General features: G+C 43.6%; 1 protein-coding gene across 1 annotated transcript; it reads right to left on the reverse strand.

Annotated features, from left to right (window-relative positions):
• Positions 1 to 10,276: 10,276 nt before the first annotated feature.
• Positions 10,277 to 12,049, reverse strand: LOC147976605 (uncharacterized). The gene is made up of 2 exons (XM_087520916.1): positions 10,719 to 12,049; positions 10,277 to 10,292 (listed from the first exon to the last, which is right to left on the reverse strand). The coding sequence occupies exons 1-2, from the start codon at positions 12,047 to 12,049 to the stop codon at positions 10,277 to 10,279; spliced, it is 1,347 nt and encodes a 448-aa protein (XP_087377042.1).
• Between the last annotated feature and the right edge of the window lie 1,184 nt (positions 12,050 to 13,233).

Consider the following 13,233-nt stretch of genomic DNA (forward strand, 5'->3'; position numbering starts at 1 on the left):
CGGACTTTTATGGTTGTCATTATGTCTTCAGTTGACAAGGACACAGTGAAGACATTCGACAGTTTCAACAGAATGCATATGACTTGGAGAGATAGAGTTTGAGATAGAAAGCATAGAGAGGTTAGGGTCCGATCACATTCACTTAGTTCAAAAAGATTCAACCAAGAAGACATAGCTATAAGTGAATGCTGTAGAGGACAGAACATCAGTACATATATATCCATATAATCAACGCAGTGAAGATAATCATGAAGACATACAGAGAATGAAGCCAAACCAATTGTGAAGACATTGAGAGGTAACGCCATGAGAGAAACACTTCAAAATGGAACGTTTGGTGGTGGCGTTACCCACTGTATAGGAAGTATTAGACCCAGACACGGCGCACAATTATCGTGGCGCTCCGAAGTCAAATTCCACATTAATGTATTCACACTTAGAATGTATGTCTTCATTGATTGAAGATATACGCTACTTCGTGTGTTGCACATCTAAGTCATCAATATGCATAAGTGTTAGGATGTGTGCCTGATCACAGGACATTTGAGGATTCCAAGATATTTAGCTCACACCGTAACTTGCAAAATCTCTTCTCATCCAAGGGCTTTGTGAAGATATCTGCCAATTGCTCTTCAGTGTTGACGTGTATGATATCAATGTCTTCCTTCACAACATGATCTCTGAGAAAGTGATGACGAATTTCAATGTGCTTTGTCTTCGAGTGCTGAACTGGGTTGTTGGCAATCTTGATGGCGCTTTCGTTGTCGCAGTAAAGTGGCACTTGCTTCAGATGAATGCCATAATCCTTGAGTGTTTGCTTCATCCACAGAAGCTGAGCGCAGCAAGATCCAGCAGCAATGTATTCAGATTCAGCAGTGGAGAGAGATACACAGTTCTGCTTCTTTGAAGACCAACATACAAGTGATCGTCCCAGAAAATGACATGTGCCTGATGTAGATTTGCGATCAACTTTGTCACCAGCATAATCAGCATCCGAAAATCCAACCAGATCAAACTCTGAGCCCTTTGGATACCATAATCCTAGAGTTGGGGTGTGAGCCAAATATCGAAGAATTCGCTTCACAGCTAAGTGATGCGACTCCTTTGGTGTCGCTTGAAATCGAGCACACATGCAAACACTAAGCATGATATCTGGCCTAGATGCACATAAATAAAGCAAAGACCCAATCATGGAGCGGTATACCTTTTGATCGAACTCTTTACCATTGTCGTCGGGACCCAGATGATGCTTGGCTGGCATTGGTGTTGTGAAGCCTTTACAGTCTTGCATACCGAACTTCTTCAGGCACTCTTTAAGATATTTCTCTTGAGATATGAAGATGCCGTTGCGTTGTTGCCGTATTTGAAGACCGAGGAAGAACTTCAGCTCCCCCATCATGGACATCTGATATTGCTCTTGCATCATATATCCAAACTCTTCACTATACTTCTGATTGGTGCAGCCGAAGATAATGTCATCCACATATATTTGGCACACAAACAGTTCACCATCATATGTCTTCGTGAAAAGAGTGGGATCCAGGGAACCAGGTATGAAGCCTTTGCTTTTCAGAAAGTACTTGAGTGTATCATACCAGGCCCTAGGGGCTTGTTTGAGGCCATATAGTGCCTTGTTGAGCTTGTATACCATATCAGGATGTTTTGGATTTTCAAAGCCAGGTGGTTGTGCAACATACACTTCTTCTTCAATCTTGCCATTGAGAAAGGCACTTTTCACATCCATTTGATATAGAAGTATGTTATGATGATTTGCATAGGCCATCAGTATGCGTATGGCTTCAAGCCTAGCCACAGGAGCAAATGTTTCATCGAAGTCAATGCCCTCCACTTGTGTATATCCTTGAGCAACTAGACGAGCTTTGTTTCTGACAACTTGACCATGCTCATCTTGCTTGTTGCGGTATATCCATTTGGTGCCTATTATGTTGTGCTTCCGTGGATCAGGACGCTTAACCAGTTCCCATACATTATTCAGCTCAAACTGTTGAAGCTCTTCTTGCATAGCTTGAATCCATTCAGGTTCCATGAAGGCTTCTTCAACTTTCTTGGGTTCTGATATTGAGACGAATGTGAAATGCCCACAGAAGTTTGTTAGCTGAGTTGCCCTTGAACGAGTGAGTGGACCAGGTGCATTGATGCTGTCCAATATTTTGTCAATTTGTACTTCATTTGCAACACGAGGGTGTGTGGGGCGAAGACTTTGCTCTTGCTGATCTATGTGGTCATTTGAAGGTATATCTTCAGGCTGAGCATTGTCTTCATGTGGATCAGGTGCTGAGATGATAAGTTCTTCTTCGGGTTGAGCTTCAGAAGGTACAATTTCTCCAGTTCCCATAAGCTTGATTGATTCATTTGCTGGAACTTCATCTAGCACATTTGGCAATTGCTCTCTTTGTGATCCATTGGTTTCATCAAATCGCACATCCATTGTTTCAACCACTTTGTAGTGAAAGAGATTGAAGACTCTGTAGGAGTGCGAATCCTTTCCATATCCAAGCATGAAGCCTTCATGTGCTTTTGGTGCAAACTTTGAGGTGTGGTGTGGATCCTTGATCCAGCATTTTGCGCCAAATACTCTGAAATAACTGACATTTGGCTTCTTGCCAGTTAGGAGTTCATAGGATGTCTTGTTCAGAAGCTTGTGAAGATAAACACGATTGATTGTATGGCATGCAGTATCAATGGCTTCAGTCCAGAATTTTCTTGGAGTCTTGTATTCATCTAGCATTGTTCTGGCCATCTCAATGAGTGTTCTGTTCTTGCGTTCGACGACGCCATTCTGCTGTGGCGTGTATGGAGCTGAGAATTCATGTGTGATGCCCAAGGTGTCCAGATATGTATCAAGGCCAGTATTCTTGAATTCAGTGCCATTGTCACTTCTGATGTGCTTTATCTTGGCGCCAAAATTGTTCATAGCTCGATTTGCGAAGCGTCTGAAGACATCCTGCACTTCAGTCTTGTAAAGGATTATGTGCACCCAAGTATATCTAGAATAATCATCAACAATTACGAAGCCATAGAGGCATGCAGAAGTAGTAAAAGTTGAGTAGTGAGTGGGACCGAAAAGATCCATGTGAAGCAGTTCGAAGGGTTGTGTAGTAGTCATGATTGTCTTCGAAGGATGTTTTGCCCTTGTCATCTTCCCTGCTTCACAAGCACCGCATAAGTGATCTTTCTTAAACTTGACGCCCTCGATGCCTATGACGTGCTTTTTCTTCGCAAGGGTGTGGAGGTTCCTCATGCCAGCATGCCCAAGCCTTCGATGCCAAAGCCAGCATTCTGAAGCTTTTGCAAGAAGACATACTGCAAGTTGTGGTCCTGCTGAGAAATCTACCACATACAAATCACCTTTCCTATACCCTTCAAACACTAGAGATTTGTCAGATTCCATTAGCACCAGGCAGCGATATTTGCCAAACATTACAATCATATTCAAATCGCAAAGCATTGAGACAGACATTAAGTTGAAGCCAAGGGATTCAACAAGCATGACTTTATCCATGTGTTGATCCTTTGAGATTGCAACTCTACCTAGACCCAATACCTTACTTTTACCAGTGTCAGCAAATGTAATGTGGCTCTTGTTGGATGGACGTAAAGTTGAGTCCATAAGAAGGCTTCTTCTGCCAGTCATGTGATTTGTACACCCACTGTCAATAATCCATTCTAAAGACTTTGAAGTCGCTGGTATCGTACCCTACAGTGCAGTTAGGGGGATAGGCTTCACGAAGAGTGTTGTGAAGCATAAACATCTGACGAACCAGTGGGTTATGAAAACTTAGATCCAGATTAGGACTAATGGGGAGAGTAGCATGCGATTCAGGAACGAAGTACATAATGATGCCATTTGGGCATTTTATCTTGCGCCCCACAAGATTTTTATGGTCCCCAGCAATAGCATCAGAAGATTTTGTTTTTGTGCTGGAGACCTTTCCCTGCAAAGGAGAGTTAAGCTTTCTTAACCACCCACATCTTCAAGGGTGGCTTAGAAGCTATAAGTCTAAGTGCAGCATCTGAGAATTTTGGCTTTGAAACCTTAGCAAACAGTCTAGCAGGTGGACAATAATACTCATAGGAATAAGCAGAATAATTTTTGGTTATATGAACATGACGGTTCGATGAACCACTCTCATATTCATATGCCTGAGTATGGTTCCCCTGCAAAACATTTGCGTTAGTGCGACTCAGGTGAGTCCCCTGTTTGTATGAAGCATTTGGACCATATGAAGCCTTTGGTCTGAGGTTTGTCTCCTTCAAGTGAGGTGTCATGAAGACATTCACAGGAAGATTTTCCAGACATGTTCTCGGAACCCAGATCTTCTTCATAGGCGGTCCATTCCTGCAGTTAGTACCAATGTACCTGGCAAACACTTTATCATTCTGATTCTTAAACAGTTTATAGTTTGCATCAAAGGATTCATCAATGATAATTGGGTTAGCACAAGTGAAGCCAGACAGATTGGATGGATCTGCTGAGGATTCCTTTGCAGCAACCCATGTGGTTTTGGGGTACTGCTCAGGTTTCCAGTAAGACCCATCTGCATTAATTTTCCTCACGAACCCAACACCCTCTTTCCTAGGGTTTCGGTTCAGAATCTGCTTCTTAAGGACATCACATAATGTCTGATGCCCTTTCAGACTTTTGTACATCCCTGTTTCAAGCAATGTCTTCAACCTAGCATTCTCATCAGCAATAGCAGTGGTATCCTCAGCAGAGGGGTTAGTTACCACGTCAACAGTTGAAGATATTGAAACAGTAGTAGCAGTGGAACATTCAGCAACAGAAGCAGCATTATCACGCTCAATGCATTTAAGACATGGTGGTTCAAATCCTTCCTGAGCGGGACTGATCTGTTCAGCGCGAAGTGACTCGTTTTCCTTTTGAAGATCTTCATGAGCCACCCTCAATTTCTCAAGTTCTTGCTTCCTTTGAAGATAATCATAGGAAAGCTTTTCATGAGTTGTTGAGAGAGTATCATGACGATCTTCAAGTTCCTGATACTTAACGTGAAGGTTTTTTATGTCTTCAATTAAGGATTCAGATCGAGTCATTTCAGCACCCAACAGATCATCGCTTCTGTCTAACAATTTTTGAATATGTTCCATAGCTTTCTGTTGTTCAGTTGCAATTTTAGCAAGTGTTTTGTAGCTAGGTTTTGAATCACATTCAGAGTCATCGTCACTAGATGTTTCATAGCGAGTAGTGCGTGTGTTTACCTTGGCACCGCGTGCCATGAAGCAGTAGGTAGGAGTGGAGTCGTTCTTGTCATTTGCGTCGGTGTCGGTGATGCAGTCATTGTCTTCAGTATTGAAGATGGACTTGGCGACGTATGCTGTAGCCAGACTCGCAATGCCAGAATCAGACTCCTCCTCAAACTCCACCTCTGCCTCCTCAGATGCGGACTCCTCCTCTGAATCCATCTCCTTTCCAACAAACGCACGTGCCTTGCCAGATGAGCTCTTCTTGTGTGATGAAGACTTTGATGAAGTTTTGGAAGAAGACTTTGAGTATTTCTTCTTCTTCTTGTCATCAGAATCATATTCCTTGCTCTTCTTCTTCCTTCTGTTCTCATTGTCCCACTGTGGACACTCAGAGATGAAGTGTCCAGTTTTCTTGCACTTGTGACATGTTTTCTTCTTGTAGTCATGAGCAGAAGCTTCATCATTCCTTGAGCTTGATCATGAAGATTTCCTGAAGCCTTTCTTCTTAGTGAATTTTTGGAACTTCTTCACCAGCATTGCAAGTTCTCTTCCAATGTCTTCAGGATCATCAGAACTGCAGTCAGATTCTTCTTCAGATGAGGAGACAGCTTTTGCCTTCAAGGCACGAGTTCGCCCATAGTTTGGGCCGTAGATATCTCTTTTCTCAGAAAGTTGAAGCTCATGTGTGTTGAGCCTCTCAAGTATGTCAGACGGATCGAGTGTCTTGAAATCAGGACGTTCTTGAATCATCAGGGCCAGGATGTCAAACGAACTATCAAGTGATCTCAGCAGCGTCTTGACGATTTCATGTTTGCTGATCTCAGTGGCACCGAGGGCTTGAAGCTCATTTGTGATGTCAGTGAGCCGGTCAAATGTGTGCTGGACATTCTCATTGTCATTTCGCTTGAAGCGGTTGAAGAGGTTGCGAAGAACACTGATTCTTTGATCTCTCTGGGTTGAGATGCCTTCATTGACCTTTGAGAGCCAGTCCCAGACTAGTTTGGATGTCTTCAAAGCACTCACACGGCCATACTGTCCTTTGGTCAGATCACCACACATGATATTCTTGGCAGTGGAGTCCAGTTGAGTGAACTTCTTGACATCAGCAGCAGTGACACCTTCTCCAGCCTTGGGAACGCCGTTCTCGACGACATACCATAGGTCGATGTCAATGGCTTCAAGATGCATGCGCATCTTATTCTTCCAGTAGGGATATTCAGTTCCATCGAAGACGGGGCAAGCAGCGGAGACTTTGATTATCCCTGCAGTCGACATAGCTAAAACTCCAGGTGGTTAAACCGAATCACACAGAACAAGGGAGCACCTCGCTCTGATACCAATTGAAAGTGTGTTATATCGACTAGAGGGGGGGTGAATAGGCGATTTTTATGAAAGTCTTCAAAACGTGAGAGTTATGAAGACAAACAGTGAAGATTATGCCTATTACTATGCAGCGGAAGTTAGATTACACTAGGCCAGCCATGGTCATGTATTTAATAGAGTGAAAGCGCAATGACAAACAGCTTCAGTGTAATAAGGATCAGGTAGGAAGAAGTTATGAAGCCGAACAGATCATACATTCATGTTGTGAAGACAAAAGATAAAGCAAGCATGCAATGACTTCACAATGAATAACTGTAAGTGAAGGGAAGTGAAGATGAAACCAGTGACACGTTGAAGACAATGATTTGTTGGACCAGTTCCAGTTGCTGTGACAACTGTACGTCTGGTTGGAGCGGCTAGGTATTTAAACCAAAGGACACACAGTCCCGGACACCCAGTCCAAGACACCCAGTCCTCACCGTTTTCTCCTTGAGCTAAGGTCACACAGACCTCGCCCAATCACTCTGGTAAGTCTTCAAGGTAGACTCCCAAACCTTCACAGACTTCGTTCACTGGCAATCCACAATTTCTCTTGGATGCTCAGAACGCGACGCCTAACCGTCTGGAGGATGCACAGTCCTCAAGTGTAATAAGTCTTCAAATCACACAGACACGAAGACTTAAGTGATGCCCAATTTACTCTGGCTCTGGTTGGTTAGGACTTTTCTCCTCACTGGGAATTTTTCTTTCAAAGGCTTCGAGGTGGGTTGCTCTCAAACGACAAAAGCCGTGCACTGAAATCTGAGCAGCCAACCATTTAAGGTTGTGGGGGTGGACTATTTATAGCCACTTGGCAACCCGACCTGATCTGTCTGAAATGACCCTGGGTCACTAAGGAACTGACACGTGTACCAACGGTCGAATTTTGAACTCACACGGCAACTTTACTTGGGCTACAAGTAAAGCTGACTTGTCTAACTCCGGACAAGATTTTCTCTCAAAGTCTTCGCTCGAAGACATAGGATTTGAATTTGGCATCACTTCAGTCATTCTGACTGGTTCTCTTCGACCCCACTTAACAGTACGGTGGTTTCTATGACACAACATGAATGAAATAAAACTACGAAGGATCTAGGTCTTCGAGTTCCAAAGGCTTCATAGGGAGTCTTCTCGTGTCATTGTCTTCAATATGAATATCTTCATAAACCACCATTGTCTTCAATGTCTTCGTACATTTTTAGGGGTCATCTCTGGTAGTGAAACCGAATCAATGAGGGACTTCTACCTGTGTTTTCCTGCAATTCTCACAAACACATTAGTCCCTCAACTAGGTTTGTCGTCAATACTCCAAAACCAATTAGGGGTGGCACTAGATGCACTTACACTAGCTACTTGAATATTATCCCAAACCCCGCTGATAATGGTGCCCAAAAGAAGCTACAATATAAGGTTTTTGCTATCTACTTGAATACTATCCCAATCCCCGTTGATGATCTATATACCTAATATTAAAAGAAGGATTGTTTCTCCATTTTTTTTGGTCTACAAATATGTTTCGTACATTATAAGCTAACCAACTCATCTAGCGTTATTCTTTTATTTTTAGAATTATCTAGCGTTATTCCTGTGAAAAAAGAAAGGCAGGCAGGTTAAAAAGAAGGCGACCTATACCCCGCCACCATTGGGCTGGCCCTTGACCTGGCCGGGACACCGTCTCTTTTTTCATTTCGTTTTTTTGCTCTTTTGCTTTTCTTATGTTTTTTTCTTCTTTAAAATAATTCTTGACTTAAAAAATTTCCAATTTGTTTTAAAAAAATCTGATTTTCCCCTGGAAAGCCTAATATATTTGTGGATTAAAACAAGATCATGATTTTGGAAAAATGTTCTCATACTGAAAAAATATTTGTGAATTTGAATTTGTGAATTCAGAAAATGTCCATGATTTTTTTAAATGTTCAAGGAAATGAAAAAAATGATTGTCAATTACAAAGAAAAAGTTCAAAGATTCAAAAACTGTTCGTGCATTCCGGAAAAATGTTCGTTGATACAAAAAAAGTTCACTGATTCAAAAAAAATTCATCGATTCAAAAATTTGTTCATCAATTGATAAAAAGTTTGCTGATTCAAAGAAACAATTGCCGATTTAAAAAATATAGTTTCCTAAAATTCTCATCAATTTAAAAAATGTATACAAGTTCATAGAAAATGTTTGTGAATTCAACTCACGTTTTAAAAAAATCTCAAATTTGAAAAATATACAAGTTTAAAATAATATTTTTGTGAATTTGAAAACATGTTGATGATTTCAAAAAATCTTCAAGAATTTGGAAATATGTTTGCAGCACGAAAAAGAGAAAAAAATATATAAAAGAAAAATTAAAACTAAAAAAAGAAACAAAAAGGAAAACCAGAAGAAAAGACAATAGAAAAAGATGTTCCCTAAACTGGTATGGGGAAGCACCCGGAATGGGCGGCCCAGAAGAGGACCTACAAGCGACCTACACGCAGAATTGGATTCCCCAAAAAGAAGAATTGGTCTGGCAAAATTCGCCCGATTCGTACATTCGTATGTGGTCTCAAGTAATCAAATAACTCGTTTCATCCATACGGTTTAGGCCACTCACAGGCATGTTCTATTGGACTCCAGCTTTGCATTGGGCCTCGGGGACAAAAATAGGTGTTGGTCATGCCAAGCTAGCTCCCATGTGTACGTCGTTCCCGATGGGAAGACTGGATTTGTTGGATCGGGTCGGCCTCATATGTTTTTTACTGATCGCTCCTCTTCCGATCCCAAGGGTTAAGAAACACCACTTCTTTCTAGGCATATATGTTTTTTTGTGTGAAATAATTCTTTATTACTTAAAATCAAATGTTACAATCATGATGAATAATATCAATGACTTCCTCTCAACCCGGTCCAAGCGTTTCTTTTGCGGGGGACCGTGTCTTCATCGTTGATGACCATGTCGACCAACTAGTGTCCGTCATTGTGTACTCACCTTCTGAGCGCCCGATGATTGAAGACCACCCGACACCATATGCATGACAAGTTGGGCTCATATGTATTTCATAGCAAAACACAAGTGTTGTCCATAGAATTACAAGTCGGTGCAGGAATGGGCTCACAAAAGCGGTGTGTTAACGACGAAGCTTGTCATCTTAAAATTGACCACATTCATCGCGAATAGGTGCACAACGTAACAACTATCAATGATGGTATTGAAGATGAGAAGTGACACTTCTCATTACAGATGGATCGATCTGGAAGTGTGAGGATTTTGTTTTCAACCGGTGCAACGCATGGGCAAATTTGCTAGTGGTACCCAAAAGAAGCTACAATATGTGTTTTTTTGCTAGCTAGAATATAAGTTACGGATTGATTGGTGAAAAGACCTACCTGAATCATAACATGGAAGTCATTCTTCGTCATCGTACATGACATATTGACTATTTGTGTGATAAATTCTTTGAGTTAACTTGCTATTTTCATGAGAAACATATGTGCGTCACTATAAGATTATCCATAGCCTGTGCAACATTAGCGTATCTATAGGTAATCATTTTTTTTTTCAGAAACACTGATTACAACGTAGACACGCACGCTCACATCACCCCCTGACCCACCCACCCACCCACACGCATTGCCTATTGAAGACCGGGTCGGAGTTGCTGAGCTAAAAAACTGACGAAGTCACCATGGGCGTCTTGCTATCGACAGGAATGTCATCTTTCACTGAAAGGATAATCTGCATTTATGAAACAACAAAGAGTCAAATGTCCTGATGAGCTGCAGGTACCACCATCCTACTAACAATCCAACCAGCGGTTCATTCTCATAGGAGCTCTGATTGTAGTAGCTACTGTTCCAAGGTACAGGCACACGGTTAAAATTGCACTGCTTCAAAAATGGGAAATTAACCACAGCAAAAATTATGATGACCATAGTGTACCAGATTGTTTTCAGTAATACTGTCTGATCACAGATGACAATTATGTTCCGCATCTGGCACATGTTTGACTCCACCAGTACTTGACCTGAAGCAAAGAAGAAGGAAACATATATGTCAGGTGTAGAAATAGGGAATTGGTACAATTAATTTTTACAATCTTGTATTGTTGTGTAACCAGCAGGAAACATGTTACGTATAATAAAGATAACCAAAGAAATTTACCTTGGAGTTGCATTTAGATATTCAGAGAATTCGCAGATGTGGAGCTCCAGATTGAAATAACGGACTCTCGCACCAGAAACTTGTACACGCACGTCCGTCGTCTTCTTTCCAAGGTTAACACCAACCATCCATGCGTTCTTATCATCATGTGACAGTTTCGACATCATGTAAACAACATCCTCGCTGTCCATGCCTAGGGTGGTGGGGCAAGCTGAACACTGATTCCTTGGTGCCGATCTTCCAGCCGCAGAATTCCAGAGCTGTGGGAGCAACATATAACGCTCAGGGTTGTCAGCCGAGAAGCCATCTATATCAATAGGTTGCCCCTTGCGCCAATAGTTCCAGCTGGTATGCCTAGTACACGTCCGGAGCTTCCATCCAACACAGGCGTCAATTAGGCGCTTTTTTTTGTTGGTGCGGGCATTCTCATTGTGGAAGAACAGCTCAGAATCGTGGATGATATCGACACTGTCAAGATTATCCTCTCTTGTCTCGCTGCTCTTTTGAGTAATAAGTTCCAGCTCGACAAACTTGATGTAACCATTGGAGCAGGTGACATCCCGGACGAGCCACGGGCCACTTATCCGTTGCTCGTCACAGTATGCAAGCATGGGTATCGGGATGAAACTAAGAACGGGGTTCTTGTCAAACACATTGCAGGTGATAATGCCACGCCAGAGGTCGGTCCAGCCGACGGCACCTCCTCCGAGCGCGACCACCTTGTTGAAAAAATGGCCCGGCAGGTCCTCTTTCCTCACCCCGGCATATGTTTGCAACCGCAAAGGCGTAGTGGCCCACTTGCCTGTTCTGGAAGAGAAGACGTGGAGCTTGTAGTCTGACGGGGACACTAGTGTCTTGCAGAGATCTGCGACGACAAATCCCCCATCATTGTCGTCGAATGGCAGGACGCACAAGCTTAACGAGTTTGTGGTGCCCGGAGGAGTACGCGGGATCAGTGTGAGCGACGGCTTGCCGTGGTCGGCCTTGTAGACGAAGTACTCCTCGAGCCGAGATCCCGAACGGGTTCTCCCGGAAATAAAGCGGAGGAGCACCAAGTACTTGGAAGAGAAGACGACCAGGAGCTCGGGCGTTAAGTCGTCGCGCTGGAACTCGGGGGCATGGACGCAGAAGTGGGAGATGGCCGGCGGGTAGGCCAGGCAGAAGGTGACCTTGAATGCCTTCCCGGTGCTGGTCACAGCTTCGGCGGTCGTGGCGTTCTCACGGACGGCGAAGTAGGCCTTCGTGTCGAGGAGAACCCAGGGGGCGTAGCAGGCGCTGGCGCGAGTGATGACGGGGGTCTGGAAGGGGGAGGCGACGAAGTATCTCTCCATGGTTGCTAATCGGCAGGCTGGAAGGAGGATACCCTGATCTTTAGATTTTGTTCGGCTGCAAGGCGGCCGTGGATTTAAACGTGCCCCGCAGGGATCGGGCCCCAACCCCAATCCAGCGCCATAGTCCCCGTGGGTGGGTTTGACACTTTGACCTCACTCGGATACGATCCATGATCTATGCTAGGTAATCTTGTGCCAATACTAGGATAGGCCGATTAGTAGTACGTGTTCTAGCAGTGCAAGGTTAGATCAGGAGATATATTACGTACTGTTCTAGGCAGGTGTGCTTTACAAGGTTGGCTTGCATGCCATGCGTGGTGTTTGAGTTAAACAAGGAAAGCAAACATGTTGTGTCCATATAGGCTAGGCAGCTTGGGTAGACTTGTCCTTTTATGGTAATACGTGCCTCATTTTTATACACCGTGCCAGGTCTTGTGAATCCCCCGCCCCGTCCCCCTCCTCGATAATTTCTGGGGATTTAAACGGGCAACAAACCGCACGCCGGCGGCCTCTCCGTGGCCCCAGTGCTGGGCCCTCCCTCCTGGTTGGGCGCGCAGGGCCTGGGCATGGACCGAGGGCCACATGCAGGGACATCCAGCTCTATATGTCCATGGTTTTACGTGGCGACGGCGCGGATTGAAATTTCTGGCATTAAACCCTAGAATCGGAATAGGTATTTTTGGTTTGGTTTAGTCTTTTACGTTTGGTTTACACACGTTAAGCGGTCTGGACCAGTTACTTGTATGTTGATGGGCCTTTTATGGGCTTTCATAGAGAGACCGCAAAAATAATTGGGTCAAAATAAATCAACATTGTGGGAATTGAACACAAGACCTTCTGTCTATCTCTTAGATGTAACAACCAAAGACTTATGTACCTTTCATAATTACTAATCCCAACTCACTCTAAATATACGAGTGACAATCATCATGTTTATTTATTTATTTTTTACGAGAAAAAGGAGTTGATATTAAAACGACCAAATTACTGAAAGGTCCACATAGAAAAGGAAATTACAACCAAGCCCCTCTGCAACCCGACTACGCCGGCGCCGTGGACGAGCCGGTGACACGCCGTTCGCCGTTGCTCGCTGACGCCTTGGATCGAAGCAGCCCCCGGGCAAAACGGGAAGTCTCCGATCAACGGTCCCTGAGGACCTACACCCATGGCCGTCATCGTCGTTG

The sequence above is a fragment of the Triticum urartu genome, chromosome 4A, assembly GCF_056163025.1.
Source record: "Triticum urartu cultivar PI428250 chromosome 4A, HENAU_Tu73, whole genome shotgun sequence".
Classification (NCBI taxonomy): Eukaryota; Viridiplantae; Streptophyta; class Magnoliopsida; order Poales; family Poaceae; genus Triticum; species Triticum urartu.